The sequence below is a fragment of the Mycteria americana genome, chromosome 8, assembly GCF_035582795.1.
Source record: "Mycteria americana isolate JAX WOST 10 ecotype Jacksonville Zoo and Gardens chromosome 8, USCA_MyAme_1.0, whole genome shotgun sequence".
NCBI classification, from domain to species: domain Eukaryota; kingdom Metazoa; phylum Chordata; class Aves; order Ciconiiformes; family Ciconiidae; genus Mycteria; species Mycteria americana.
In genome coordinates, this window is record NC_134372.1 from 13,206,063 (window position 1) to 13,232,268 (window position 26,206).

A 26,206-nucleotide genomic window follows, 5' to 3' on the forward strand; every position below is an offset into this window, starting at 1 on the left:
CCTTCACGGGGTGCTGCCGCTGCCGGGGATGCCCAATGCCCGGTGTGGGACAGCACCTGGGGGAGATGCACGGGGTGGGGGGGAACCCCGGGGACACCCTCGGCCGTGCAAGGGGGGGTGGAAGGAGGTGGGTGCTGCAGGGCTGCACACGGGAGGTCACCAGCGGGGGGGACAAACTTTCCGCCCTCCGGGAGGTCTCTCGGTGCCGTGCCGGGCCGTGCCGGTGCTCGGCGCTGCCGTGCACCGAGGGAGGGGCGGACGAAGCGATTGGCCGCTCCGAAGCCGAGACCCGGCCCCGCCGGGCGGCTGCTACCGGTAACACTCGCCTGCCCGCGCCTCCCGGGGCGGCCGGTGCTGCCCGCGGCTCCGGGACCATGGACCGTCTCAGCGGTAAGGGGGGATGCCCGTCCCGGGGGGCTGGGGGGTCGCGCATCCCTTCCCAACCGAGCGGGTGCAGCTCACCAGACCGATGTGGGACCCCGTTCCCAGGGTGCTTCCCCCCCCCCCCCCCCCCCCAGCCCTGTGGCAGGGCCAGTTGGGGCACAAACTGGTACCAGTTTCCCTTTGCTGGTCAGATGGGTGAAAAGCCAGAGGCTTGTAAGCAAGCCTGTGGGGTGTAACCACTTGTTAGGGGAAGTTATGGTTGTAGAAAGGGAGGTGACTGGTGTTTCCAGATGGAGCTGATCGGATCTGGAGAGTTTCCCCAGCTGGGGAAGATGCCGGTGGTCTTGTAAAGCCATGGAGGGCCTGATCCCCACCCTGCTGGGAAGCGGCAGCGTTCCCACACGTGTGTGATTCCCGCCTGCAGCTTGTGGCATCAGGCTCACGTAGCTGTTAGGCTTTGATCTGGGATATGAATAAACCTGCCAGGGCTTGGGGCCAACTTTGCAGAGAAGGTCCTGGCTTTCTGCTGGGGCTGGCAGGTCCCTGGATGGGAGCAGAGGGAGGTTTTCAGGGGGCTTGCTGCTTGCTGCTGCAGAATGGTGGTCTAGGGCTGCAGAGGAGGAGCAGGTGCTGACATGGTGTAGCACAGGGGTCCTGGCCCTTGACTGGTCCTCGGAGGTGCTGCAGCAGCACCAGCCAAAAATGATAGCAGGGGGGCCAGGGGCATTGCTCCAGCTCTGCGGGCTGGGACCATGCTGAAGTCCCAGGGCAGTTCAGGCAGTGCTGCATCTGCAACTCTGGGTCAGCACCAGAAAGACCCAAGGGTCAAGAGTTCCCCTTCCCCATGTAAAAGGATGGGGTGGTGTTTCCGCAGTGGAAATGCAGTATGAGGAGTTTGACTTTTGGGCAGCAGCTTGCGGTGTTGGTGCTCGCAGAGCAGTGTCAGTGCCCAGCAGCCCGGGAGGTGACAGGGACGGTGACAGGGACAGCCTTCCCCCATGGCTGTGGCTCACCCTGCCAGCCAGACAGGGTGGCTTTGCCAGCTCTGAAGGAGGGTGCTGTTGCGGGAGGGGGAGTGTTGTCAGATGACATGTGATGCCAGAGCTGTCCTTCAAGGTCCCAGAGGACCTCACGAATGGGGAGAGGGGAGAGCAAAGGGTCTCGGCTTCCCCATTCTCTTGCTGTGTGAGCTGGTGGGAGGCTACCCTGTTTGCATCCCAGCCCACCCCAAAAATCAAACCTGGGACCTCACCACAGGGAAGGGCAAGGAATGCCCAACACGCTGTGGAAACCATCCTGGAGCATCATGGAGACGGGCCTGGGCATGGTGCAGCTGCTCCACAGGCTGGCCCTGCTAGGGGAGAGCCGTTCTGCTGTTTTATCCCCCTCGCTGGTGCCTTCTATGGTGGTGGCAGCAGTGCCTGCCTGCTTTGCTTTGAGTGCTTGTAATGAATTGCTGTTGGCACCCGGATGGCTCTTTGCTAATGTAAACCTCCTCCAGACCCTCCCGCCCATCACCCAGAGCCACTGGATCCCTCTGGGAGCTGTGGCTCGCAGAGGGAAGGCGTGTGGGTCTCGCTGGGCTCCCTTCCCTAGTGCAAGGGCTGCTGGGTCCAGTGGTGGGTAGGAGCTCTGTGCCCCGTTCCCAGCCTCTGCCTGCTCTCTGGCAGCCCCTTTCTTCACCTGGAGCTGCGCTCAGCCCCTGACTTGCTCTTGCTTCATGATCCACCAGCTTCTTCATCACCTTCTGTGCTCCAGCCGAGCCTTCCGCCTTCCCTGGCAGGCTGGGCAGCAGGGCTCAGCTCTACACCAGCGCCTAACTGGGGGAATTGGTGCTGTGGGCTGTTTGTGGAGTTGTTTCAGGTTGTGCTGATGGAGAAGTGCATGTGTGCGTGATCTGGGAGGTGATGTGTGCCACGAGCCTTTGCTCTAGCAGGGCTGTGCTCACACATGGCTTCTCCTCATTAGTGACTCTTCCCTGACCTTTTGTGCCACCAGAATTTAGGTCCTGCACCAAAGTTATCTGGGGCCTAAATCCAGCAAAGCCAGCGGAGATGTGTCAGGGATAAACTTGGCTCCAGCTCGCCCACAGGAATGGGGAGGCCATGGGGTTGGTGGGAGGGAGCCCGGATCATTCCTGACCTGCTGCCTGAAAGCGGGCAGCAGGAATCCCGCCCGCCCTGCGCACGTAGCCCAGTGGAAGGGGGTGCGGAGTGGGTGCGAAACACAGATCGGGCCAGCTGTTAGCACGCCAGGCAAGTGCCGAGCTCTCCCCCGCATTGCAGCCATTCCTTCTGCTGGAAACTCAGCTGCCCGGGGCCGCAGCCTGTTTATAGCCGGGGACCATGCAGGGAAGGGGGCTGAGCCCACCGCGGGCTGTCCTGGCCCCACCATGCGGGGTAAAGAGGGGTGGGAGGGCAGCCCCGGGGATGCTGATGCCAAGCAGAGCAGGGAGGCACTGGAGTTATTTGCCCCTCTGTATCTTCTGATATCCTTCTGTGTGCAACGCTGCCCTTAACTGGGGGAAACGGGTCTCGCTGTAGGTACTGGATCCCTGTCGAAGCCAGCCTGGCTGCACCAGAGGGGCACAGGCCTGCCCTGCCCTGCATGTCCTGGGTGCCCGCTGCGGCAGGGGCTGCTGGAGAGGGGAAGGAGTGGGCTGGTGCCCTTACTGACTGCTGCGGGGGTAGTGTCCTCCAGCCAGGGACCCTGGGGACTGTCCTATCTGCCTGGGCTGTCTGGAAAACCTGCCTCTTTCCCGTGTTTGCTCTTGACCTGGAAATGCTGTTTTCCGGTGCAAATGTGCTGAGCTGCGAGGCTGACGCACCCTCTGCTACGGAGCAGCACCGAGTGCCGATGCACGCCGAGATCGTCTCGCCCGCAGCCGGCGGGCAGTTCTTATCCCAGCCCAGGAAAACTTTGTTTAAGGTTTTGAAGAAGTGTCTCATCCCAAACAGTAGGAAGGCTTTTCAGAGGAGGACAGGGAGCGAAAACTGGGCTTGACCCAAGATTTGCCTGTTGTTCAGTAGCCAAATAACTTGCTGGGGACAGGAGATAACAATTTAGCAGAGCGGAGGCTTGAAGTGGTTTCTGGCATCCCAGACCCATGTCCTAACCCCTTAACCCTTCCCTACACCAGCTTCTGTCTAGTCTGGCACAGCTAAAGCTCTCGCCTGAGGAACACACGTCTCCTGCATGTAAGGAACCTTCTTCCAGTGAAAATTTAATGGCACAGCTGTCAGTCCTGCAAAATATCTATTAAATGTCACTCTTACAGGGCAGCAGCAGGACAGTTTGGTTGGAAACCTCCCAAGGAATTCTGCATTGTCTCTGCCAGCCCTGCCCCGCTGCCGCACAAACAAGGGCCTGGCACCCCCTGCCAGGGCACCCGCAGGATGAATAGAGCAGGTCCTGGCACCCGCGCAGCCACCAACAGCCTGCCTTTCATCACCCCGCGGCGCTAAAAGCGGCGGCATTCGGGGAGCTCAGGTCCCTCTGCAGACGCTGCGCTGACAATCTGCAGGCTCCACAGTGGGGAAGGATGAAAATAACTTCTTTGGCCCTCCTTCCCCCAGGCTCCCCCCACGGCACGGCTGCTGCAGCCCCTTCCATTTTTGCTCCTGATATGCCTCCCATCGCATCAAAGGCAAGCTCTTTGGCAGGCAAGGGAAAACACTGACATTTCGTAACAGTTTGGAATGAAAACAGATCTTTGCTGCAAGGGGTTTCCATGCTCAAAATACTTTTTTTTTTTTTTTTTGAAGTGGGTTTCATGTGCATGTGATCCTGGAAGTGATAGGAGGGAGCTCCGGGAGATGCTGGTATGCTCTGATCGCTGGCAATTAGCAGGAGATGTGTAAGGAGCAGCTTGAAGAATGGCTTTGGTTTTCCTCTGGGTTTTTTGAACATTAAACCCACCCAACTTGGTGATGGGGGAACAGCCCCTTTTTGGCTCCTTGTCCAGTGGGTTTAGCCTCCCATTTTCATGTGGTCCCAGTGTCATCTTGCACTTTGGGAAACCAATGTTGTGAAGAACAGAGCCAGGAATAGAAGTTATGTAGCAACAGGTTTGATAGCTGGATTTTGTGTCTTGGATTAAAAGCAGATACGGTGAACCAGTCCCGGCACTGACGGAGCCATTGGCAATAACCAGAGCAGTTGCATCTTCCCCTGTGCTCAGGCTTGTCCACTTTCCCGCTGGGATAAACTGGCTTTCCTGCCTCTCCGCCCCTGCCCTGCAGGGGTTAAGCGGGTAGGAAATGCTGTCGCTCGTGGCCTTGCTGCTGCACCTGATGCTCCCGGCGGAGCTGGGCAAGGGAAGGAAACGGAAGGGCTGTTCTCAGCTGAGAAAATACGCTTATCCTGCCCTCCGAGGGTCCTCCAGCACAGCACAGCCCCGGCCCCAGGACGCAGAGACCCTCTGCCATGACCTGACCGCCCTGGGAACATCGCTGTCCTGCAGGGACAGGGCTGGGGTGGCCACTGAGCGGGTCCCAAACCACCCCTGGGAAGGGGGGACTCGTGCCTGGCACAGCCCCTGGGCTCCTGAGCATTGCTGGGGTCGAGGCCGGGATGCCCGTGGATGCCTGCTAACACAAGTGGCTGGGTGCTGGGTGCTTGTCTCCCTCCCCCTGACTCTGCAGGGATATCTCCCATAGGGGGTCTGTGGTTTCTCTTCCCAGCACCTCTGAAAAGAGGAGTCCGCATTGTGCAACATGGCTGAAAGCGTTTGGGAAAGCAGAGCTGGCTGGTGGCTAATCTACCAGCTCCTTCCTGCAAATCCCACGCCCTCCCTGCCCACGCCCTGCTAGGTGAGGGTCCCGTACCCTCCTCTGCTTCTTAGGGTCCAGGAACAACCGCCTCGTCTGACTCTTCCTCCTAGAAGGACGTATCAGCCCTGCTGGCCTCCCCACGTCTCACTCCTGCGGGTCGCATATTGCATCCAAGATGTATTGGATCTTGGCTTCGGGGAAGTGGGATGTACGGGACACGGAGAACAGCCTTTCGGGGGATGCAGACAGCTTTCCACCCCCATCAGTGGGGCTGGGATGTCCATTTTGGAAATTTGGGGGCTGGAGGACCCACCTGACCCTGGGTAGTAACATGGCCGTGCCTGCCCGGGCGCAGGGTGGTGGGGAGGGCATGCCGGCGGGAGAGCCGTCATCAGCACTGAGGTGCTGAGTCAGCGGGTTTCCCACCACGGTGCCTGCAATTAGCTGTAATTCCTGCTGTCCTGGAGTCTGAGGTTTGGTGGAGACGAAGGGTTACAGAGAGGTGAGAGCTTCAGTTCCCCCAGCTCCAAGCTAGCTGCAGGCAGGAAGGTGCCACCCAGGGAGGCTTCCCAGTGCTTTGCCCATCACAGGGGTGGGCAAATGGCTGTGGCACCGGTCCTGGGGCCTCTCCCAGTGTCAGAAGGGAGCCCAGGCCAACCTGCTGCTCCCTCCGCTGTAGAGTTTGTTTGGAAAAGGCCAACACCAAAATTTTGGTTGGAGAAAATACAGTTTATTCTGGGTTCTGACTAATCCTAACATCTCCCCTCTGCCCAAAGGTTGTTTTTTATACATTACTCAGCAGGCCTTGCCCCTGCCTGACTATTACTTTAAAGGGCATCTCAAACCTCTCTTTTTCATTCATTATTTAAACGTGTTCTCCAGCCAACAGCCTCTAAGCCCTGCTCCCAGGCTGGTCCAGCAGAGCATCCTGGCACGCACCCGCTGGGGCTGGCACCGCGTTTTGAAATGTCACCTGGAAGCACCGAATCTGGGCCACACAGAGCTAATTGCATGGATTGGGCTGAGCCGTGGCTGGAAACAACTTGCACCTGGGGTTGCGAGCCCCCGGGGGTTCGGGGGTCCGGGGCAGGGGTAGAGCAGGCAGAGGGAGGAGGCCGCCGGTGCCCTGCCTGGGGGCATGAGCAGGGTCACTCAGCGATATCTCACCTGGGTGCTTTTATTTGCTTGACTTCTTGCTGTGCTCAGCAGTAAGAGAGGGCCATCCAGAAACACCCCCTCCTCCTCTGGGGTGGGGGCAGCTACAGCCTCTTGTGGTTAGAGGGACAAAGTTTGCTTTTGGTGAGCTAAAGCAAACCACCACAGTCTTCTCCAGGAGGCGGAGAAAGGGCTGCTAAGCCGTCAGCAGCAGGGGAACAGCCCCTGAAGGAGTCCTGCTGCAGCACGGGGCACTGGGGGGTCGTTATCTGCCTGGGTCAGAGGAGGTGCTTGTGGGTGATTTAATCAGCCCGTTAATTATTACCTGCACTGCTCATGAAGCTGCTCTGCTTCCATGCAAGCTGCTCCGAGGAAGGATATACCCTGCAGTCCAACAAGGGCTGCCCTGGGGTTTTCTTCCAGCAGCGATGCCAGTTCAGAGGGCCTCGGCCCCTCCGATGCCCCATGGCTCTGTTGGGGGCTCCTTGGGGAGGTGACACCCCTCCGTGAGTCACTGCCCAAGGGGCCTGGGGCACCAAGCGGAGCAGGCAGGGTGAGGGTGCTGCAGCCCTGGGGGAAGGCTGCAGCTCTGGGCATGCGGTCACGGCTGCTGAGGGGGAGATTTTCCACCCGCAGGCGTGCTCTGAGCATGGGCATCGCCAGGAGAGCCTCGACCCAGCTTGGGGCTTCACTGCAGGGCAGCACCCCTCCCTCTGGGCCATGCTGCAAGGGGTGTGCTGCCAGCATGGGGCTGGGTGGGAAGGGAACCACCGCGATTCCCTTGTTCTCCAGTTTCTCCTTTAATCCAGGTATATAGAGAAGAGGCTTGACTGGCCCCACAGCAGTGAGCGATGGTTTCTGCAGTGTGTGACCTGGCAGGGGTGTGAACACGGGTGATAATCTTTGCCCTGTGCAAGCTCTGTCGGCTTGTAGTTACACTTCTCTCTATTTAGGACTCCTGTTTTCATGTGTAAGACTGTGGGGAGGATGTGAAACTGTCTCTCCTCCAGAAAAGAGTGCACCAGGATGGGGATATTTGGGGTCCTGCTCCTGTGGCCAATTCCCTCGTACCTGCCCTCTCGGCACTGGCTGGGTGCGCCGGATGGACCACCAGCCCCGGGCATGTGCCGCAGCTCCCCTTGCTCTTCTTGGCTTTTTGGGGGTTGGTAAGGACTCTGAGAAACTGCTTTGGCACAGAGGGCCAGGCTGAAGCAGGAGGGCTTGGGGAGAGTGTGGCTGAGAGGGCGGCACTGCCGCTCGGCCCCAGGTTGGACTTGCTGCTCGGACAGTCTCTGCTGGGGTGGGCGAGCGGCTGAGAGCCAGGCCATGCGATAAGGCTTTCTGCAGAGCTATTTATACCAGGGAGACGAGCTGCTGCTGGCAAAGGCACTGGGCCAGACGCAGGACCCTTCACATGAGCACTGCTGAAAGCGGCTGAGCTGGCTGTGCCGCTGGGGCCGTGCTAGGAAAGGAATCCCCCCCCGAGCTGCTGTCAGCATTGGGGTGTGCGTCTGGAGCAGATGGGGCCACAGATGAAGGAGGCTCAGCAGGCACAGCCAGGGCAGCCTTCTTGCTATTTAACCTCTCTGGCTGCTCATCTCCCCCTCTCCCAGGGCTGGAGCAGGATGGAGGGGCCCTGCGAACACTGCGGGCTCCTTCGTGTAAGGGGAGAAGCCAGCGGGCAACTGCACTGGGAGGGAGAGCTGGCAGGGGACCTTCTGCCCCCTTGAGCAAGCAGGTTTCACGTTCATCTCCCGGGATTGATTTTCCAAGGTTATCAGCTAAGGATATTACTTACTGTAAGGTCATGATGATGAGATCCCCAGGACGTGTGTGTCCCTGCCCTGTCTGCTGCAGCCTGGCTTGGCAGGGCACGGGGTGTGCTGTGGGGTGGTGGGGAGGCAGCAGGGAGGTGCTGGGAGTTTGGGGGACGGGTCAAAAGGCTTGAGCTCACCTTGTGCTCTGCAACACTCGGGGGTGCTGTGGCGTCTCAGCTGGGAACCGCTGGGGGAGCAGGGACGGCTGCCAGGGTCCTGAGGCTAACGGCAAGGGGGTTAATCACAGTGAGGGGTGGGAAGAAGCGCCCGCTGGGGCAGCTGGAGAGCTGGGAGGGTGGGGGGCTCCAGGCCACGCGGGAGCCGGCCCCAAGTGCTCAGACTCCTGCTGACATTGTTGGATGCCGAGTCAGAGGTTCTCCCCCCATCCGCCCCACTCAAGGGGCCCTTGTTTCCAGGGAGGAGATGATTCATGTGCATCGAGTGGCCCCTTAGCAAATCTTCCACTGTTACGGGATGTTGTCAGAGCTCAAGTGTGATCATTAATGGTTGGCTTTTCTCTAAAAACCCTCCGGGCTGGAGCACGCCAAGTTGCTCCGTAGCTGTACAGACAGCCGCGCTGAGAGGAGGAGGTACTTTCCAGGCTGGCATTCCTTGCTGCACCAGCCCATCCCAGTCATCCCCGTTTGCCCCACACCCAGCTGGTGATGGCTGGCCAGGAAGCTGAGCCTGGCTGGCAGGGATGCCCTGCTGGCCCCTGCCACCTCCCGGGGGCTGAGCGCTGCCCTTCTCTGCCTGCTTGGCAGGGTGCTCCTCCTGCTCGCACCGGAGGAGCGGTGGCCGCAGGCGGGGTGCAGGCAGGCAGCGGTCTGTCCTCCTGTCTTCTATACAAAGGAACAATTCTGGGAGCGCTGTGCCGCCCCCGCCAAGGCACTTCCTCGCCGGCTGCGCGCCTGCCTCCTCCCTGTCCAAAAGAAACCTCCTCGGGAATGGGAATGGGAACAGGAACTGCCCAGGGAGCTCAGCAAAGAGCTCAGGAGGCCATGGTCTTCCTCAAGGAGCAGCAGCGGGGGAAAGCTGGCCCCGCCGGGGCGGGAAGCAGTGCGCTGGGGCCGGAGGGGGCTGCCAACACCCACTTCAGGCATCTCCTCCCCAGTGATGCCCGCAGCCCATGCTGGGGCAGGAGGAGGCTGGGGGCTGGCAGCGAGGTATGGAGGCACATCCTGGTGCCTGGGTGTCTCTTGCAGGCGGCTCAACATCAGCCTGTGGAGAGGGCAGAGTGGTTTATCTGCTGCAAGTAACTCCTCCGACAGCGCTGGGTCTGTTTGTCCTGCAGGGTGGGCGGCCTCCCTGCAGGGTTCCTCCTGGGGCTGGGCCATCTCTGCTGCTGTCACCAGCTGCTGGGGTAGCCCCTGCCTGTGCCCCCTTCCCCAGCCCACACCCCACCTATTTATGGCATTCCATAAACATTTGTTTACTGCCGGTAGTGGCTCTAAGCAGCCCTGCGCAAGCAGGCAGGCAGAGTGTCCCGGGGCCCTGCCCACGCCAGCAGGAAGGATTTATTTTTGCTTGGTTTTTATTTTAGCTACAAACAATGGCCGTCACTCCCAGCATCCGATTTCCCCCCAGCCCCCCTCATCCCCAGCCTTCACCTGGCATGGGAGGAAGCATGGCCGGGGGCAGGCGGAGGACACGGGAGAGCCGTGGCTGCAGGGCTGCCGGCACCTGAGCATCTGTGGGATGGGGGTCCCCGTGCATGTCCCGCTGCAGCAGCCTTGCAGCGTTACAGTACTTTGAAACAGCATCTCCCCTCCCCGGGGCTCCCTGTCAGGCTGTGGAACGGCTTTGCTTGGGGTGACAACCCCACGTGCATTGTCTTATCTTTCTGCCTGCAAAAGCTGGGTCTGTACACCAGGAAACTCCTGCTTTGGCTTGGCTGGAGTCTCTTCCTCCTCCTCCTCTTCCTCCTCTCTGCAGGTTGCTGGAGCAAGACTTGATTTTTGCTCCTGTGACAGACCAGAAGCTGGGGAGGGGGAGATGGGCTCTGCAGCTGCAAGCTGCACCTGGACCCTTATCTCTGCACTGTGGAAGCAGGTCCCTGGGGGGGGGGGAGCGCTCATGGGATGTAAAAATAGAGCTTGCCTGGGTGCAGGGTAGAGAGAGGTGGTGGGGTGCTGGAAGGGGTGCAGCTCATCTGCCAGCATCATGCTTGGTGCTGCTTCTAGGGCAGGCTTTGGCAGCAGAGGAGATACTACCCCATTGTCCTGAACAGCAGCAGCATCCTAGTGCTGGTCCCCCGGCTCACCCTGTCCCGGCAGAGCTGCCCTGGGTCCCCTCTGCCCATGTAGCCCGAGTTAGCTAATGCTAAAGCCATCTGCTGCTGCAGCTCCCAGCCCTCCCAGGCTCGGAGACCTCACTGACATCTCCCCATCAGGCTGCAAATGCGGAGCGGAGTGAGTTTGCAGGAGGGAGGCTGGCCTTGCTCCCTGTCCTGGGATGCCTGTGTCCAAAGCCTGAGCCCAGAGAAGCGGTGCAATCCCACAGATTTTTGTTGCAAGAGAAGCCCCAGAAGAAAGCAGCAGGTGGGAGCCATTTGTCAGCGCCAGAGGCAGGCACGAGGCCAGAGGTGTCCCACAAGTGAGGTGGTGGCTCGGTGGGTGGGGGATGCAGGGTCCCTTTTCGGCTGCGTCACCTGCCTAATGCCTGTGGCCGTTCTGATGTCGTGCTGCCTTCCCCCATGCTGCAGGGTCTGTGCTTGCTCCTGCTGGCTATTGTAGAAGTAATGTGCCGGTCTTTGCTCACCGGGTGACCTTGGGTCGGTCACATCTGCACCCGCTGCCCTCCGCCCAGCAACCCTGGAGCAATCTCCCCTTGCTTCCTGCAGCCACCCCATTAACCTTATTTAGGCTGGGAGCCTAAAGAGCATAGGAAATTAATTCCTTCCCTTCCTCTGCTCCCCGGGGCAGAGGCTCAGCTCAGTGGGCTGCACACCCTCCTGGGATCACAGGCCTCTTTGACTGCCCCCCCCCCGCCCCCCCCCCCGCCTCCCCCGTTGTATTTCGGAGGATGTTTAACAAGGGAGACGGAGGGGACAGCTCAGCTGGGGGGAAACAAAGGCGCCTTCAGTGCCTGCCCCGCACTGTGCTTCGTGCGCCCCGGCTCAGAGCTGGCGCTCGGGGCGTTGCTGATGAGCTCACCCGCCTGCCATGCCGGGCGACAAACCTCGCTTACCAGCCGCCCTCGCTTCTCCTGTGCAGGGGGGTCTCCTCGCCCCCCTTGCCGTGCATGCTGCCTGCTTTGTCACTGTTAGTAGAAACCTGCTTGCCCTTTTGCGCTCGGCTGGTCCTTGACGCAGGAGCTGGTGGCTGTGATGGGAGATGTCCTACACACAGCAGGGGATGGGGATGCTGGTGAGCACCATGGCCTAGGCTTCGGTGTGCTGTGGGAAGCTGATGTAGGGTGCGTGCATGGTTCCCATCTCCTCCGTGGGAGCTCGTGGCCAGCTGAGAGCCTGCTGAGCTGGGGCAGCAGGAAGGTGGGTAAGTGTCTCCCTAGATGCTTGCAGGTGCTGGGTAGACAGGGGGGCATCTTGCTTTTTGTCCCAGCTACTTCCTTGCTAGCCCCACGCACCACCAAGCCCTGCAGCTACGTCCTGGGCAAGGCAGTGGAGGATGTCTCACCTGGAGACCACCACCGCATTGCTGAGCAGGAGCCTGCTCCCATCCTGCCTGTGCAGCGCTCTGCAAACACCCCAGGGAGGATCTGCCCCTCTTCCCTCTCTTCCTGCTTCTGCAGAGGGGCAAGGAGAGGGCCACGGGAGCCGAGTGCTTACCCTCGCTCATCGCACACGAGGCTCCCGCATGGCTGGAGCGGGTCCCTGCCCCGGGAGGTGCGTGCTGGAGGGAGGCAGCGAGCGGAGCATCAGCAGGACCTGGATCCTGTGGCTGCCTGTCTGCTGTGCAGTGTTTTTCTAGCTCAGGGAGCAGGAGTGGTTGCCCTCTCCTTCCCTGTGGGCTGGGGGATACTGCCAGCTCCCCAGGCTTGCTTGCTCCTTCTGGAGCTGTGCTGAGGCTTCTCCTCCCCCTGCCTGGGGGCTACCTGTCCCGGTTTGGCTTGCCCACAGCAGATGGGTGCTGGCAAAGCTACCCTTGCCGAAAGGGCTGAGGCTGCTGTTTAGCTTGGCGCTGGGGAGGGAGGAGGAAGCAGAAGGTCGGCAGAGATAGAAGCCCATCGGCCGGGGCGGCAGGAAGAGGCTTGTGAGCTGCATCCTGCCTTCTGTCCTGGGGAGGTGGTGATTTGGGGCCGGGCACGCTGTCTCCTTGCCCGAGGGCTCATCTTGGCCAGGCGCTGATCCGCATCAACCCACTCACGTTGGATTCCCCTGCAGCTGAACAGCTTTGAAACAGCAGTTAGTTTTACTGTGCTGTCCCTCCTTTGGGCAGCAGTGCCAGCCTGGTCCTGAGGGACTTACTCTGTGCTCCAGGCCACAGCTCATGGTGGTAGAAGGTGAGCACCCAAAATTCTGGGTCAAACCTGTAGCAGCCCAGTTTTTGATGGGTGTTGGGCAGAGTGGATGCAGTGTTTGGATAGGGCCCAGCAGAAGCTTGTTAAAGAACATGAGTAATGAGGATCCCAGCAGCAGCACAGCATCCTGCCCTTCCCCTGGGAAATATGCCCAGTGCCAGTCCTCGCTGCCACCCAGCTCTGCTCTGCCGGGGCCCTTCCCCTGGCAGAGCCTGGAAGGGCAGCGGTGGGGATGGGTACAGCCCGGGCAGGGTGTCGCCGATGCTCCGTGCTGCCAGGGCCTATGTTCTCCCCTCCTTGCAAACCATCCCCATCAGTCAGCACGTCCGAGCTGCCTCTGCAGTCACCTCTGGCCTCTCCTGCTGTCCCTGGAGACCCAAAGCCAGCTGCACGCTGCTCCAGCTGTGCCGTGATGACTTTCAGTTGCTGCCAAGAGAAGGGATCCTGCTCACGCTTGCGCTGGAAGAAACAGTAGCTTTTTTCTCCCACCCTCTGTAGCCTCCAGAGCTGCAGGTTTGCTGCTGTCCCTGAGCTTGGCCTCTCCAATGCAGGCTGTCTCCCGCAGGTGCTGGATCCTGCAGGAGCTACCCTGGATGCCAGTGGGGCTGGGCGGGTGCACGGTCCCGGGTAAAATGGGAGCTTGGCTTTGCATCCAGCTCAGTTTTGTCTTATCCTGCTTGGAGGCGGTAAGGCACAGGAAGAGACCTGGGATGAGGGTATCGGTACACGTGCAGAATTGGGGGTGTGGGAGCTCATGAGAGATTTGCAGTCCAGAGCTCGCCTTGTTCAAGTCTTTCCCATCCTTCCATCCCTGGCCAACACATTGTCCCAACACTGTTGGTCAGCTGCTGCCAGCATCATAAATACTGCTTTCAGTGATGAATTTTTTTTGTAGCCCTGCTCTGATATGCAAAGACACAAGTGTTTTCTGGAGCCTTGCTGCATGGGTAACCCCACAGCTGCACTGTGCTTTTGCTTCCTAAAAACTACCCCATCAATCACCACGTCAAAGAGAAGACCCGCACTTTGTGAGTTGTGCCTATAATGGTGATTTGCAGTGAATTCTCTTTTCCTGCTTTTTGCTGGGCTCTCCCCTTCTCTCCTGCCTGGTCTGTCTGCTGGGCTGATGCTATCTATGTTCAGGTGCAGTGGCAGCCCAGGAGCTGGCAGGTGCTGGGATCTCACAGAGCGATGGGAAAGCAGATGAGCAGTGGCTTCTGGTGCGGTTCCTCTTTGCCAGGACTTCAGCTGTTCTGACCCTCTTGGCTGCCTCTGGGGCTGTGTGTGTTGGACCGAGGCTCAGCTAACACAAAGCTGGGTGGGGAGAGCCCCTCCTGTGCTACAGTCCCTGTCCCCTCCCTGGGCATCTTTCAGGCCACCTGTGTGAGCAGGGACTGTCCCTTGGGGCAGTGACTCCATGCTTGGAGGAAAGAGTGGGGTGGCCTTGGAGCAGTGTGGATGAGCTGGGATGATACAGGGGAGGAGTGACAGCAGGGCAGAGGAGCTGCTGTTGGTGAGTGTGGGGAGGAAGGCTCTAGAGTGTGTATGGGGACCCTGTGGAGGTGGCACTGGGCTGGGAGGTCACGGGTGGTCTGAACACAGCAGGGGAATATGAATGTCCCCCAGCAGGCGAGGGGTGGGAGGATGTCTCCCTGGGTGGCATTGCCAGGTGGCTCTGGAGATGGCATCTGGGTTTCCTTTCCTGCCTTCCTTCCCTCTGTTGCCACCCAGTGCCTCTCACAGCAAGGGGACACCAGCAGCAATGATACGCTGTTGGGTGGACAGAGGTGTAGTTTTATCTGCGTGGAAAAATACGTGTGCTGAGCCCTTTGATAGCGGTCCAGTAGCCCTGCAGAGCTGGTGTTTCCATTCACAGGCTCGGCAGGATGCATCCCAGCGTCTGCATGCACATGGAAGAGCTTGTGCATGGAAGGAGCACGTAGGCTCTTAGCAAACGCTGCCTGAGCTGTGCTGGGCCAGCTGGGAAAGACCCCTGGGAAAGACCCCTGTCCTGGGGTCTTCCACACATTCCATCCCCTTCTGCCTTGTCTCAACCCCAGCACCCCGACACCACCCGGGCTGACAGGCTTTTTCCTGCTCCCCCCAGTGCTGGACCAGCTCCTGCCAGAGCTCAGCGTCTTGCTCAAGCTGCTGGACCACGAGTACCTGAGTGCTACCACGCAGGAGAAGAAGCTGGCTGTCTCCACCATCCTGCAGAAGCTGCAGCCACCCGCAGGTCTGTGTCCTGCTCCTGCGGTGCCCGGTGGCTGTCCCCAGGGGCAGTGGGTGTCCCCAGCAGCTGCCCTGGGCCAAAACGCCAGCAGGGCAGGGAAAACCATCTGCAGGGCAGGGACGAGCTGCCTCTGTATCTAGTGCCCAGCACCTGCTCGGCCCCCTTGGGGTGCTTTGCTCCCCGCTCTCGCTTCCCAGCTTCTCCCTGCCCTGGGCACAGGGGCTGGCGTCAGCCCTGCTGTGGCTGCGGGGGGGCTGCTCCCTGCGGAAAGGCTGCTTCGCAGAGGTCTTCCTGCCACCGGTTTCTGCTGAGCACAGGGGTTTCCGCGGGAAGGCCAGGAGGGCCATGCACCTGGGGCTTCACAGCCTTCCCACTTTCCTGCCCTCCTTGTGGGGGGGCAGCAGCATCCCCGGGGGCTCCTCCGCTCCCTGGGCACCTGCTCCGGAGGAGAGCCCCACGGCACGGTGGGGTGGGCTGGCCTGTGTCCTTGGGTTGGTGTTTGCGGGGAGGAGGGGTTGCCGGTCCTCGCCACAGCCGCCCTGCCCATGCCCGGGCTGAGAACATCCCCTCGCTCCCAGGGAAGGATGTGAACTACATGTACGTCAACACGGCGTCCCTGAGCAATGGCACCAGCTTCGTGGAGTCTCTCTTCGAGGAGTTTGGTACGTGTGGACGACCCAGAGTGACAGGCCAGGGGTCACGCTGGGTGGGTGCAGTGCTGGCCCTGGGGTCCCTGCTGACAGCGGGGGCTCTTGGGGCACCCTGGGGAAGGAGGGTGAAAGCTGCATCCTTGTGCCTGGGATGGGCACTGTCACCCCGGGCGCTTGCTCCCACTCCCCTGAAGCTGCTTGGGGGCTGGCCATGGAGGGGTCCATGCACACCCCAGCCCAGCTGCACTTGCCTTGGGGGAGGCCAGCTCTGGGGTTTCCTGCTCCCTTCACCCTCTCCGCTTACCCCCGGGCAGACTGTGACCTGCGAGATCTCCAGGACATGCAGGAGGAGGAGGGGGACGCAGGTGATGGTGTGGGCTTGGAGCTGGCGAGAAGCCAGACGGCAAAAACCGTAAGTCCCTGAATGCCCACCTGCAAGGTCTGCTCTGCATCTGCCCAGGGAGGTGGCGGTGGCCGGGGCTGGGACCTGTTCCTGTCCCTAGCCACCATGGTAGCTGCTGGGACTCATGACCCTCTCTGCTGCCTGGCTAATGCCGGTGGTGTTTCTGCTGTAGGTTCCTGTGGACCTTGCTCCTCCGCTGCCCACCACTCCCCCACCTGAGGATTACTATGAGGAAGCCCTGCCCCTGGGCCCCGGCAAGGCCCCCGAGTACATCACCTCCCGCAGTGAGTCCCGCTCCGTGCCGGGGCGGCAGGAGGGTGGGGGGAGCCCCGCAAGCTGCCCACTGCATCCCCCCATCTGCCTTCCCGCCTGGCAAAAAAGGCAGCCCTCGGCGGGCGTGACGGCTTGTCCCAGGGAAGGAAACGTCGCTGCTCCCACCGGCAACCCTCCTGTCCTGCTTCCTTCCCATCCCACTGCACTATTATTGCAGGGAATTGTTTGCTCCAGCTCAACTGGGAAGAGGGTGATGGGGAGAGATTGGAGCTGCGGGGGAACTGATGCTGAGATGCCCTGGGAGGGTGTGCTTTGCTCTGCCCTGGCTTGCAGGCTCACTGCTCGGAGCAGCCTTGGGGGGAAACCAGGTGTAACAGCCCCAGCTGCCCTCTGCTTCCTCTGCAGACAGCTCCAGCCCCCCCAACTCCATCGAGGATGGCTATTACGAGGATGCAGACAGCAACTACCCCATCACCAGGATGAACGGGGAGCAAAAAAACTCCTGTAGGTATCCAGGTGCCCTCGCGGGGGAGGGGAGAGCTTCAGCAAAGTCCAGCCCTGAGACGGGGGCTTGAGGGCTGGGCTGGGGGCCGGTGGGGTTGAGGCTGGAGGACCTCTCACGTGTCAGAGGCTGCTGGGCAAAAAGCAAGGAGTGTGGAGTGCTGTTTGCCATGCAAGCCAGAGCCCTCATGCTGCAGAAGGGATGTAATTGTGTCTGTCAGCAGCATGGGGAAGGGGTGTCCCTGCCTACGCAGCTCTCGTGCCTTGTGTGAGCTGCCTCTGCCACGGTGGAGGAGAGCTGGGACAGGGACACCACTGTGGAGCCCTGCTTCTCTGTGCCCCACGCAGGAGGTGTGGGGCAGAAGGCCAGTGTGTGATCCTCTGTTGTGGGTAGAAGGTTTAATCCAGGCTTTCAAAGTTTGAGGCTTGCAAAGAAATAAGCCAGCCCAGGGGTTTGCATAGATGCACCTGGGACTGGCATTTGGCCTGCGAGCATCCTTCCTGCTTTGGAAGGGAAATGGAGACGGCTGGGGTCAAAATGCTGCTGTTTTCAGAGGCTGACATGGAGTCCGTCCACCACAGCACCCAGCCCAAGCTCTGTGTTGGAGCCCACCGGGCACAGGGAGCCCTGGCAGCGCGTGAGCGTGCCTGGCAGGCAGGGCCCCGGGGTGCCATTTGGGGTGACTCGCCTGCTTCCTTCCAGACAATGACTCGGATGCAATGAGCAGCTCTTATGAGTCGTATGACGAGGAGGAGGAGGAGGGGAAGGGCCAGCAGCTGACACACCAGTGGCCGTCAGAGGAAGCCTCCATGAACCTGGTGAAGGACTGCAGGATTTGTGCTTTCCTGTTGCGCAAGAAGCGCTTCGGACAGTGGGCCAAGCAGCTCACCATCATACGAGACAGCAAACTGCTGGTGAGCCCAGAGCTGGTGGGGGACAGAAACCCACTGGCGGGCTGGGAGGGAGGTTGGAGTCCAGGCTGAAGAAAAATAGCCCTATCCAAGCCAAGACCCTGCCCCAAGTCTGTGAGTGCCCTGCAGAGCACGTGCAGGGGCTGCCCTCGCTTCCCTTGCGAGCGAATGGAGGGCTCCCCTCTTTTAGGACCCCACAGAGTGAGAGGGCACCCTGCAGCCCTCCGCCACCGAGGCTGTTGCAGAGACAGAGACAGAGCCTGTGAGGGCTGTGGCACAGGTAGACTGGCCTCTATCTGTGCCACCTGTGAGGGACCCTGAGAAGGGACCCCAGCTCTGCCCAGCACGGCAGCAGGATAGGCAGGTTTCGGCCGAGCCCTGAGCAGTTCCCTTTGCTTCCCCTAGTGCTACAAAAGCTCCAAGGACCGGCAGCCGCACGTGGAGGTGCCCCTGGGCACCTGCAACGTCATCTATGTCCCCAAGGATGGGCGGCGCAAGAAGCACGAGCTGCGGTTCTCGCTGCCGGGAGCTGAGGCGCTGGTGCTAGCCGTGCAGAGCAAGGAGCAGGCTGAGGAGTGGCTGAAGGTACCGTGGCTACCCCCTGCTTCGCCCAGGGGGCCGCAGACTCTCCTTGGCATCCTCCCTGGCTGAGGTGGGGAGGGGGCTGCCCTGGGAAAGGTCTTGCCCTGCTGGAAAGGGAAGGGGGCTTTGCTCCTGTCTCTTATCGGCTGAGGGGGGGCTGGCCAGCCGCTTCCCAGGGCCTAGGCGTCTCCGGCGCTGATAGCCCCTGCGCGGTGGGGATGTTTGCTCTCCCCCTCCTCTTCCCCGTGGCCCTTTCCTGCCTTTGTTCAGGGGCAGGAGGCGGGGGCCACAGGGAAGGGGCCGTGGGTGGGAAAGGAGCCTCTGCATACCACAAACCCAGCTGTTACCCCAAACGTGGGAGAACAGGGTCATTTTACATGGCCTGGGCAAGCCATGCTGTGCCTGCCTATAAAACAGGGGGTCATGAGGTGTCCTGTGCTGGCAGGATGACTGTGCAGCTTGGCACCCAAGTCCCTCACCTCCGAGATTTCCAAAATCTCTGACAAAATCTGCAAAACCGGTTGCAGTTTTGAAGGGTCAAGGTGTGTGCAGTCCCCCAGGCAAGCTAGACTTGTGCCCCAAGCAGGGCTCACTGTCCTGTCCTGCAGAGACCAGGACCTCTCTCCCTGTGGTTCAGACTGGCTCTGGCAGCGAGGCCGAGATGGGAGCATGCTGAGCCAGGGAAAGTAGCTCTGGCCCTTGGTTCCATTTTGAGTGGCTGCTGGGGGCTGTCTCCACAGGTGATAAAGGAAGCCAGCAGTCTGGCGGCAGGCGGGATGGAAGCCCCCACCTCCCCGGTGATGCCGTGCAAGATGGACCTGGATAAGGTGATGGTTTCTACCCGCCCTGCTGAGGTGCTGCATGGGGCTGCTGCGGCCGAGCCTGGGGAGCATGGAGCCGGGGGAGCAGCGAGCTCCATGGTGCAGCGCAAGGAGTCCTTCCCATCCTCGCAGCAGCTCTGCGGGGCTCATGGGGCTTACTGGGGAAGGGGAATGGGGCTCCCCTGGTGCCAGGGGACATCCCAGCCCTGCGCGGGAGGGACGAAGGGCTGATAGTGGCCATTCCTAGGGGCTGTGTAGGAGGATGCTGCTGACAGGGTGTCTGCTCTGCTCCCCCTGCAGCGGCTGTCGCAGGAGAAGCACACCTCCGACTCGGACAGCGTGGCAACAGGCGAGACCAGCTCCCCGGCGGCCCGCAGAGAGCCCGGCGAGCACGGTACGGCCCCTTCCCCCAGCCAGGCGGGCTGTCCCCCCAGCCAGGGGGGCCGGCTGTGTGCATGACAGCTGGGGAGCATCTTTTCCCAGTGAGGGGGGATGCCGTGACATGCGCCGGAGGCACACAGCTACCCTGTCCACCTTCCAGGGAAAGGCAAAAAGAGCGGCTTGGCTGACCTGAAAGGCTCGATGAGCCGGGCAGCAGGGAAGAAGATCACCAGGATCATCAGCTTCTCCAAGAAGAAGCCTTCCCCCGAGGACACACAGACCTCCTCCACCGAGGAGGACATCCCCTGCTGCGGTTCGTGCGGGCTGGGGGCAGAGATGGGGCTCGGCTCGTGCGAGGCTGGGAGCAGTGGGGCGCTGGCATCCTTCCCCCCCAGCCTGGCCATACGGGGGGCAGGCGGGGGGTAAGGGGGCGGTGGGGTGGGGGCAAGCTCCCCGAGCTGCTGGAGGGCTGTGACACTGCCTCAGGCTATGAAATGGTGCCCAGTCCCAGCTCTGCAAATTCCCTTGCTGTGTGGGGAGGGAGCGAGGGGTCACCTGTGTCCTCCTGCAAAACGGACTCAGGTGACTGTGTGGGTCCAGGGGTCCCAGCTGGCTCTCTGTGGGGAAACTGAGACACAGAAGGACCAAATGAGAAGGGAGCCGTGCCGTAATCTCTGGGCAGCCCTGTCTCGTTAAAGCCTGACCGAGGTCTGGTGAGCAGGCACTGAGACACTTCTCTCGGCCCTGCCACCCCCCAGGCTACCTCAGTGTCCTGGTTAACCAGTGCTGGAAGGAGCGCTGGTGTCGCCTGAAGGGCAACACCCTCTACTTCCACAAGGACCGCACCGACCTGCGGACCCACGTGAACGCCATCGTCCTCCGGGGCTGTGAGGTGGTCCCGGGGCTGGGCCCCAAACACCCCTTCGCTTTCCGCATCCTTCGCAATGGGCAGGAGGTGGCAGCGCTGGAGGTGAGCGGGCAGTGGGGTGGGCAGGGTGTGCCGGTCCCGTGAGGAGGGGGTTGCCAAGCTGGGCGAGCATCTCCTGTGATGATCAACACTTGCATGTAAGCGGTGCCTTGTTTTCACCTCCCCTGCACGTTAAGGAAGCCCAGGGCATTGTTTGGGTGAGCCGGGGGCAGCCATGCAGGTATTTGCAGGCTGGAGGCAGGGAAGAGGCTGGCAGGGCTGAAGCAGGCAGGTTGCAGGGGGTGGCTGGGGGTTGGGACTGGGACCTCCTGCATGTGCCTGTGTGCTTTCTCTTGGACCCTCCTAAGTCTTGCACACACACTTCGTGTCAGAGGGCCCTTCTCCGCAGCGGGGCTTTGTGTCAGGAGGCAGGAGCGAGGGCTGGGAGCTGGGCATGCACCCCAACCCTTTCTCTCTCCTGCAGGCAAGCTGCTCCGAAGACCTGGGCCGCTGGCTGGGTCTCCTCTTGGTGGAGACAGGCTCACAGACGGCACCGGAGGCCTTGCACTACGACTACGTGGACGTGGAGACGATTGCCAACATAGTGACGGCTGTGAGGCACTCTTACCTGTAAGGCTGTCCTCCTGCTGTGCCATGGCTGGGAAGGGGCCATGCCGGGGGCAGAGTGTTGGGCTGGGGATGGTGATCCTCAGCCCTGTGTGTTCCCTAGAAAAGGCACGCACTGGGACATGGTTTGTGTTGTGATCTCGGGGAGAGCTGGTGTCCCAGTGGTTGGCGGTTCCTGAAGCAGGGCAGTTTCCCTCAGGCAGGATGGAAAGTGGAAGGTGTTTCATCAACACTGATGAAGGACTTAAGGGATATGTGTGGTAGGGTAGGGTCTGGTTGGGTAGGGTAGGTTAGAGTGCTCGTGAGTGAAGCTGGGAGAGCAATACAGAAAGCCCTCTGAGATGGAAGGGCTCACTGGGGTGCTGGCAGGGATGTCCTGGAAAGGAGGACACCATCCCTTCTCCCGCAGGTGGGCCAGCTCCTCCCAGGACCACCGTCCAGAATCCTCCCACGTGGTGTACGATGATGTCCCCTACGAGAAGGTTCAGGTGAGCGTGGCTCAGGGGCTTGCCCTCTCCCATCACTGTGGCCAGGCTACAGAAGATGACCCGGGGAGCCTTGGCCGGGCCGTGATGGCCCCGCAGGTGTTTCAGCACGCTCCCTCCCGTCCCCACCGCAGGGCGAGGAGGAGCTGGGGCGTCCTGCAGGAGCCCAGGTGAAGCGTCATGCCTCCTCCTGCAGCGAGAAGTCGCGGCGGGTGGACCCGCAGGTCAAAGTGAAGAGGCACGCGTCGAGTGAGTGGGGGCCCTCAGCCACAAACCTCAGTAGGGGGGACCCTGGCCTGTGTGGGAGGACACTGTTCCCCCAAGGGGGTCTGCAGCCAGGCTGGGGCTGGCTGGCTTCGGCACACGGGTGATGCGCCAGCTCAGCTGCACTGTGGGTGGCATCGGTGCAGCCGGGGCCAGAGCCTTCATGACAGGCTCTCCTTGTGCGTGCAGATGCCAACCAGTACAGGTACGGGAAGAACCGGGCTGAGGAGGACGCCAGGCGATTTCTGACGGAGAAGGAGAAGCTGGAGAAGGAGAAAGCATCGATCCGCAGCGAGCTGGTGTTGCTGCGGAAAGAGAAGCGAGAGCTGCGGGAAGCCATGAAGGGCAGCACGGGTAGGTTGGTGCCACCCGAGTGCTGCGGCTGAGGATGCTCGAAGGCACTCGGGTGCGGGGGGGAAGGCTGCAGAGCCGGGGTGGGATGGGGACACTGGGCTGGCGGTGGCACTGTGGCCGGGAGCAGAGCTGGCTGCAGCGCGCTGCCGCGCTGGCAGCCCCATCTAGCGTCCCTATCCAGGAGGATGGGTAGCTTCGTGCTGAGCTGGGCACGCTTGTGCATGCAGGGTCGAAGCTGCAGGACCTGGAGCAGCGGGTGGCGGTGCTGGAGGAGCAGTGCCGGCAGAAGGAGGAGCGTCGCGTTGACCTGGAGCTCAAGCTGACCGAAGTGAAGGAGCGGCTGAAGCAGTCACTGGCGGGAGGGCCGGCCCTGGGGCTGGCTGTGACTGGCAAGGCTGAGAATGGGGTATGCACCCCATCTTCCTCGCTCCCGTGGCTCCGACTTTCCCCAGCAACAGTGCTTGGGATGGTGGGGGGAGCAGCACATGGGGAAGAAGGGACATCCCTGCTGCTTTGTCCCATTGTAGACAGAGGTGGGAAGCAAAGTGCCAGTTAGGTTTGGCCACATCAGTTTGGGCCTCATGACAGTTTGTGCTTTTTTTTTTCCCCTGGCTGTGCCTGCTCCCTGGGTCTCCTAAATCCTCCTCCTTCTTGGTCCCCCTTTTCCACAGGAAGCTACAAACAAGCCAAACGGGAGCCCCCCTGAGCACTTGGTCCCCGTTAACTGTGCAGCAGAACTGAGGAAGAGAAGTCCTTCCATCCTCCCTGCCAACAAGGGAAACGTGCTCCGGAAGGCCAAGGTCCTGCTTTGCTCCTCCTCTCCTCCCCGGCCCCACAGGAAATCTCATCCTTCGTCTCGTTTCCCTTCCTTGACCATGAAATTTGGGGACTGGGGATGCTCCCTACCCCAAAAGCAAGGGGTACTGCCAGGATGCTGTGCAGCCAGGCTGGCCCAGCTCAGCGGCACTCGCTGCTGGCATGAGCCCAGCTTGCAGGCAGATTTGGGAGGTGCAAGGCTGGGTGGGCAGAGGGGAGAGCATCATAGAATCATAGAATAGTTTGGGTTGGAAGGGACCTTTAAAGGTCATCTAGTCCAACCCCCCTGCAATAAGCAGGGACATCTTCAACCAGACCAGGTTGCTCAGAGCCCCGTCCAGCCTGACCTTGAATGTTTCCAGGGATGGGACATCTACCACTTCTCTGGGCAACCTGTTCCAGTGTTTCACCACGCTCATTGTAAAAAATGTCTTCTTTATATCTAGTCTAAATCTACCCTCTTTTAGTTCAAAACCATTACCCCTTGTCCTATCGCAACAGGCCCTGCTAAAAAGTTTGTCCACATCTTCTCATAGGCCCCCTTTAAGTACTGAAAGACTGCAATAAGGTCTCCCTGGAGCCTTCTCTTCTCCAGGCTGAACAACCTCAACTCTCTCAGCCTGTCCTCATAGGTGAGGTGCTCCAGCCCTCTGATCATTTCTGTGGCCCTCCTCTGGACTCACTCCAACAGGTCCATGTCTTTCCTGTACTGAGAGCTTCAGAGCTGGACACAGTACTCCAGGTGGGGTCTCACCAGAGCGGAGTAGAGGGGCAGAATCACCTCCCTTGACCTGCTGGCTACACTTCTTTTGATGCAGCCCAGGATACGGTTGGCCTTCTGGACTGCAAGCACACATCACTGACTCATGTTCAGCTTCTCATCCACCAGTACCCCCAAGTCCTTCTCCACAGGGCTGCTCTCAATCCCTTCATCCCCCAGCCTGTATTGGTACCAGGGGTTGCCCCAACCCAGGTGCTGGACCTTGTACTTGGCCTTGTTAAACCTCATGAGGTTCCCATGGGCCCACTTCTTGAGCTTGTCCAGGTCTCTCTGGATGGCATCCCATCCCTCAGGTGGGTCAGCCACACCACTCGGCTTGGTGTCGTCTGCAAACTTGCTGAGTGTGCACTCGATCCCACTGTCTATGTCACTTATGAAAATATCAAACAGTACTAGTCCCAGTACAGACCCTTGAGGGACACCACTTGTCACTGATCTCCATCTGGACATTGAGCTGTTGACCACTACCCTCTGGATGTGACCATCCAACCAATTCTTCATCCACTGAACAGTCCACCCATCAAATCCATATCTCTCCAATTTAGAGAGAAGGATGTTGTGGGGGACCCTGTCAAAGGCCTTACAGAAGTCCAGATAGATGACATCCATAGTTCTTCCCTTGTCCACTGATGTAGTCACTCCATCATAGAAGTGGTAACTCCATTGTAAAAAGCCACTAGGTTGGTCAGGCAGGACTTGCCCTTGGTGAAGCCATGCTGGCTCTCTCGAATCACCTCCCTCTCCTCCATGTGCCTTAGCATAGCTTCTAGGAGGATCTGTTCCATGATCTTCCCAGGCACAGAAGTGAGGCTGACAGGTTGTAGTTCCCAGGGTCTTTCTACCCTTTTTTAAAATGGGCATGATGCTTCCCTTCTTCCGGTCACCAGGGACTTCACCTGACTGCCATGACTTTTCAAATATCATGGAGAGTGGCTTGGCAACTACATCAGCCAATTCCCTCAGGACTCTGGGATACATCTTGTCAGGTCCCACAGACTTACGTATGTTCAGGTTCCTCAGCTGGTCATGAACCTGATCTTCTCTTACAGTGGGAGGGACTTTGCTCCCCCAGTGCCTGTCTTGTGGTCCATCTACTCAAGAGGTGTGGGAAGAGAGGTTGCCAGTGAAGACTGAGGCAAAAAAGTTGTTGAGTACCTCAGTCTTCTCCTTGTCCGTTGTTACCAGCTTGCCAGTATTGCGCATCATGGGGAGTACACTTTCTTTGACCTTCCGTTTCTGGCTGACATACCTGTAGAAGCCCTTCTTCTTATTCTTTGCATCCCTTGCCAAGTTCAGCTCCATCCATGCTTTGGCCTTCCCGACCCTATACTCTTCTCGGGATACCAGTCCCTGCTTCCACTGCCTGTGCATTTCCTTCCTGCCCTTTAGTTTGACCAGCAGGTCTCGACTCAGCCATGCTGGTCTCTTGCCTTCCTTTCCGGATTTCTTACACCAGGGGATTGAGAGCTCTTGCGTTCTATAGAGACCATCCCTAAAGATCTGCCAGCTCTGTTCTGCTCCCTTGTCCCTGAGGGCAGTTTCCCAGGGGGTGCTATTGACTAATTCCTTGAACAGCTGGAATTTTGCTTTCCTAAAATTCAGTGTCCTGACTTTACTCTTTGCCTGACCCATATCCCTCAGAACTGTGAACTCCACCAGTGCGTGATCACTGCAGCCCAGGCTGCCTCCAACCTTGACATCACTGATTAGCTCACTTGTGTTGGTGACCATGAGGTCCAGTACTGCATCCCCTCTGGTAGGGCTGTCTATTACCTGGCTTAAGAAGTTATCCTCAATGTATTCCAGGAGTCTCCTGGATTTCCTACAGCTCACCATGCTACTTTTCCAGCATACATCAGGTGGTTGAAGTCCCCCAGCAGGATTAGAGCCTGTAAGCGTGATGCTTCCTGTAGCTGGTGTAAGAAGGCTTCGTCAATAGGCTCCCCTTGATCAGGCGGCCTCTGCAATGCCCAGGGCAGCAGTGACCCCAGGCTTTGAAGATGCTGGGGTGGCCCAAAGGCCCCAGTAGGGAGGGAGGTCCTCGAAGGGCTCAGTGCTCGCTTCTCCGGCAATTTCTCATCCCCTGCTTTTTTTCCTTTCTCTGCAGGAATGGGAGAAGAAGCAGACTTAAGCCGGGCTGTGGGAACGCCTGCCGAGCCCCCACCGGACACTGGGGCTCACGGAGGATCTACAAGCCCCCTTTCTCTGAGGCGCCGGGAGGGTGCTGGGAAGGCATGAGAGGAGAGACGCCCTCCCACGCCCCGCCACTGCGGCACTGTCTGCCTCGTGGGCAACACTATAAACCATGGGAAAGGGGGCGGGAGGGGGATATGGGGGGTGGGTGGGGAAGGGGGGTCCGTTGTGGATCAGGGTCACGTACTACTGGGAAACCCATCTCTGGGGGGAGCCTCCCATGGGGCCGGGAGTTCGACGCAAGGTGTGTGTGCCTGTGGTGGTGCATAAGGAAGGAGGGGAGATCCCAGGGGCTGGCAGTCGGCACTGCCCAGCAGGCGCTCTGATTTATCAGGATCAGCATGTGCCACCCTGGGGATGCTGGAGGCCAGGCTAACACTTTCCAAAGTGACCACGGACTTGTTGGGGATTTT

The 26,206-nt window shown here is 60.0% G+C and overlaps 1 protein-coding gene across 1 annotated transcript; it reads left to right on the top strand.

The window, feature by feature from the left end:
• The first annotated feature begins 345 nt into the window (after positions 1 to 345).
• AFAP1L1 (actin filament associated protein 1 like 1) lies at positions 346 to 25,903 on the top strand. Its single transcript, XM_075509488.1, has 19 exons — positions 346 to 390; positions 14,718 to 14,846; positions 15,422 to 15,505; positions 15,808 to 15,905; positions 16,069 to 16,180; positions 16,575 to 16,673; positions 17,374 to 17,585; positions 17,988 to 18,167; positions 18,905 to 18,991; positions 19,286 to 19,379; positions 19,527 to 19,679; positions 20,125 to 20,336; positions 20,758 to 20,903; positions 21,310 to 21,388; positions 21,520 to 21,634; positions 21,839 to 22,003; positions 22,231 to 22,409; positions 22,675 to 22,803; positions 25,708 to 25,903. Exons 1-19 carry the CDS (start codon positions 375 to 377, stop codon positions 25,729 to 25,731), a joined length of 2,313 nt encoding a protein of 770 aa, XP_075365603.1. The 5' UTR covers positions 346 to 374; the 3' UTR covers positions 25,732 to 25,903.
• The last annotated feature ends 303 nt before the right edge of the window (positions 25,904 to 26,206 follow it).

Excerpts from the sequence above, each read along its gene's own strand:
- AFAP1L1 (XM_075509488.1), top strand. Across the intron at positions 20,337-20,757 it reads AGGAGGTGGCAGCGCTGGAG|GCAAGCTGCTCCGAAGACCT; the intron begins GTGAGCGGGCAG and ends TCTCTCCTGCAG. Across the intron at positions 22,410-22,674 it reads CTGGCAAGGCTGAGAATGGG|GAAGCTACAAACAAGCCAAA; the intron begins GTATGCACCCCA and ends CCTTTTCCACAG.